Below are 4,059 nucleotides of genomic sequence, written 5' to 3'. Positions count from 1 at the left end.
AGCCAATAGGCCGAAAGACACCCGCAATACGGAATAACTCGTACATTCCGAGACATTCAGTCATGTGCCATTAGGATAGAGGTGTTAATCGGGAAAGCTGCGCTCCTTTATAGTCCAACTACTGATTTTCACGGAGCAGTTGCGCCAGCTGCTTTTAATACATAGGTAGCACGGTTCTGATACATTTAGTTTGTTGTCTATTTTCCTCTCAGCAACACTGCGTTCGTGTCTCTAACTGCCATCTCATACCCTGTACTGACCCTCATCAACCCATTCACCTGTGATCTACGAGCCCAATATCTGGTAAAGCCTCCCTGGCTTGTGCCATTGCTGCAAATATGTCATGCTCTAGAGAATCTTGGATATCGCTCAGGTTCTTGTTTTGATACCATTTAATTTCCTCCTCTTGGCGTTTCAACTTTTCTCTCTCGGCCTCAATCTCCGCAAACTTCCTATCGGCTTCCTTTTCGATAGAGGCACTGCTTCGGTTTGCCGTGAGGATTCCCCTCTTCATTTGCTGCTGGAGTGGCATGATGGCGCTCTGGTACATTGGAGTCCCGAGAAGCCGGACAAACTCTTCCGCAGCTGACAATAGATTTATAGCTCCGGCCAAGTCAACGCTGAGTCGTTGGATGGCTATGTCTTGAATTCTTGCCACCGAGTCAAGTAGGGCAGAGCGCTTTTCAGTACTGCTTTCAGTTTCAGATGTCCTGTTGTGCTTGAATAAGTCTATCCACCTCTGTAAAGGAACTGCCTCAGCGCAGGTCCAACCCCAGCCATTCATATCTTTTTGCATTGTTCGCTGTCCAAATGCGAAACATGCATGCTCTAGTATTAGCTGGAGCTGCGGCATCAGTCTTTGGCGTGGCCTAATAGGAAGAGAGGCAAGAAGTCGGCAATCTTGGAGAGTTTGGCCATGTTGACTATTCTGTAACCCACTTTCTGTAAGGAGTGTGATGCATTGGTTAGTATATCGCATGCCCATCTACGCTGAGAAAGGTACGATTGCCTCCAAAGCCCTCAGCTGTCTCGTTTGGGTGGTTGCATTCACCATCGAGCGGCTCGATCTCCTTCGTAGACGAGTCTCCAGCTGCTGTCTCTTGCCCTTCTTCACAGTTTAATATTTGCTCTTTTGGAAAGAGGTTCGGAAATTGACGACTTGCTGATTCGGTGCATGTGAAGACATTATCGTCCAGCAAAACCCTGATAGCGGCCACTACACTTGAAATGCCGTAATTGCGAATCAGGTCTTTGACTCCCTGATGGCCTCTCTCTCGCTTTCTCACTGCCTTCTGATCGACTGATCATTTGGATGTTTCTCTGCGATTTTCAGCAATGCGGACGATCCTGTGAAAGCGACATAGACGTCCTTTTCACTGATCAGGCCTGGCTGTTCGGCATTGCCGGGCTCCGGGAACGTTGACTCCTCAAGATGGCAATCAGAACAGATTACTGTTGCACCAAGCTCGCCTTCGATCTCATAGTCACCCTTTGCCTTCGTGCATTGACACATATCTACAGCTGGTGCATCAGATGTCATTATCGTTATATATTGGTCGGGTTGCAGTAGACGGAAGTATGGCTTGAAGAGCGGTGAAGAGGGTTAATGAGGGAGGGATAGACTTGGCTGCTAACGGTAGATAATGATAACATCATATGTCTCATGCTGTAGCCAATTGAATTGGCTGGGCCGGGGTCATCTCCCGTTGGACGGGTAGGGATAAACAATTTTCAGAAGCCATGCAAATCGGAGTAATACAAGCTTCCGAGACATGGTTTCGCGTATGCAATATGTCGTTGTGTCTGGCTTTCTCTCTGCTCTTTTCCAAGTTCCTCACATCTATCGTACACAGTTAAATAAAGCTGGGTACTTAGATCTCATCTTGATTCTTAACACTGGCGATCCACAACTTCCTCGCCCTATGTGACCTTCTTCTCTCGCCAGCAAAGCTTCTTCTTGAAAAGACATTCCAAGCCAGCCTTGATTGCAGCTTTGCGGAACAGTTCTCAGATTCCTTGCTTTGCGTTCGGGGTACATCCTCCGTTACCCCAGAACTAGCCACAACGCACGACCTTTGGTATTTCCCTGGCCACGAATGTTATATATGCTCCGCATTGCATTTGTAGCTGTAGTGAAGGAAATACTAAGGAATCCATGTTTCGTCGCAATCTTCGAACTGGTCTGCATAATCGACATCGCTGTCATCAGCATAGAAAATGTTCGTCTCGATACCATTAATACCATCGAAGACCGCATCCTCCCTATCCACTGCTATTTTCTTGTCTTCCATACGCTCGAGAGCATTTTGTAGCCTATCACCCGCCAACATTCGGTACTTCTCGTCCTCTTTTGCGATACAGCGTAGAACCTCCTGCTCCTCCTGGTCGAGTTCAGCGCGCTTCTTGGCTATTTCTTCCTGAGAATGTTCAAGTTGCAGTTGTATAAACTGTTTATTTTGTGTAAGCTCCATAAATGCTGACTGAGCATCTGAACGTAGGTGCGAGATGGCTTTTGCATATACGGTATCCCCTAGAATTCCGGCAAGCCGTTCGGCATCAGTAAGAAACCGTTCTAGCCCTGCTGAGTTAGTGCGCAGGCGATGAACAGCTGTATGTCTGATGGATGCAATCGAACGCAGTAGTTCTTTCGGGAGATCTTTATCGATCTTGCCTCTCATACTCCCCTCACGTCCGAAGAGCTCGGCCCATCTATTGAGTTCGACCGATTCAGGACATTCCCAACCGCGTTTTCGCATAATATCCGGGAGAGCTCTCGTTCCAAAGTCAAAACAAGCAAGTTCTAATGTCTTTTGCAGTTTCTCCATAAGCATGTGCTCGATAGGGAACGGCAAATATACAGGAAACAGCGATAAGTCACCAGTTTCGCTTTCCGTAATATTGTTATTAATGTCTGGACATAAATTCAGATAGGATAAGTAATCATGGAGATCATAATGACGTACCATCTAATGCCATTGTTGTGATTCCTGTACAGTCGAGGGTCCCTTGACTGCTAGCCCATTGAGTTTGGATAATACCTTCCAGCGCAGCTTGTTCACTCCTGGTAGCTTCTGCTTCCAGTAAACTCCTTGCTGCGGTCTGGGCTGTAGAAGGCTCGAACAGGTCCGGAAAACGCTCACTTGCAATCGAGGTTGATTCGTAAACCCTATCCGAAAGGAGCTTCAATACTGGCTGGTGTATGGCGTCGGCGCCATACTGAGTCACAAGTTGCTGGACTAGACTGCCCTTCCGTAGATGGCTCCCAATTGATTTCTTTACAGGCCCAAGCTTTCTGAATTTGGCCTTCTGACCAATAAATATGTCCTTTGTCGCCTGATAAATTATCTGATCATCCAATTCCGCTATCACGGCCGGGTCCATATTGGATGGTTTGGAAACTGAGAAATAAATGTCTGAAGTATTACGCAGCACTCAAGGGTCGCAGCTAAATGGTAACAAAATTAAGCTCCTTCCCCGCTTGTTAGAAGATAACTCCATGCGCAACTCCGTCTGCATGGATGCCTGAGCGCCTAAATTTTAGTCAGGCTCTGCAGGTTCCTCGTTCAGTACGGCATAGAACAAGTTTAAATATCATTCTTTACCTCTTAGGCATTATATGCGACTAACTAAAATTCTCGAACATGACTACTTCTAGCTTATCAACCACTATGTAGTAGTAGTATTTATTACGCCCGGGAGAACAGACCTCATAGGGCCTGTGGCTACGCTAAGCTATTCACGTATTCCCCGCTTTTTATCCATTCTATACAAAAGAAAGCCCTACTGCTCTTCCTATTCTTACTTTTCTAGCCCCCTTTGCTTGACTCTGCTTGACACACCTGCTTGAAGGCCAACCAATACTATCTCCAAGTGTTCAGCATCCTATCTTCAGCAGCTGAAGCATGGTCTGTCAACTTGAGGCTGTTTGTTGTTAGTAGTCATTTGTTTTCTCCTTCTCAAACTCCTTCCTGGCTCAATCTTCCTGTCGCCATCGCAAATTTGACTGTCGCTCGCACCGCCTCCAGGTTAGGTCTCTACTTTGCTCCGTCTAACGCCGAC

At 46.8% G+C, this 4,059-nt stretch overlaps 2 protein-coding genes across 2 annotated transcripts; both read right to left on the bottom strand.

The window, feature by feature from the left end:
- Positions 1–274: 274 nt before the first annotated feature.
- FOIG_16796 (uncharacterized protein) lies at positions 275–532 on the bottom strand (the record flags this gene model as incomplete). Its single annotated transcript, XM_031218274.1, has 1 exon — positions 275–532. The coding sequence occupies one exon, from the start codon at positions 530–532 to the stop codon at positions 275–277; it is 258 nt and encodes an 85-aa protein (XP_031052013.1).
- Positions 533–2,144: 1,612 nt separating this feature from the next.
- FOIG_16795 (uncharacterized protein) lies at positions 2,145–3,381 on the bottom strand (the record flags this gene model as incomplete). Its single annotated transcript, XM_031218273.1, has 2 exons — positions 2,145–2,911; positions 2,964–3,381. 2 exons carry the CDS (start codon positions 3,379–3,381, stop codon positions 2,145–2,147), a joined length of 1,185 nt encoding a protein of 394 aa, XP_031052012.1.
- Positions 3,382–4,059: the final 678 nt, after the last annotated feature.

Source organism: Fusarium odoratissimum (genome assembly GCF_000260195.1).
Source record: "Fusarium odoratissimum NRRL 54006 unplaced genomic scaffold supercont1.182, whole genome shotgun sequence".
Classification (NCBI taxonomy): domain Eukaryota; kingdom Fungi; phylum Ascomycota; class Sordariomycetes; order Hypocreales; family Nectriaceae; genus Fusarium; species Fusarium odoratissimum.
Note: the sequence above shows the minus strand (reverse complement) of the source record. Positions and strands in the feature narration are given on the sequence as shown.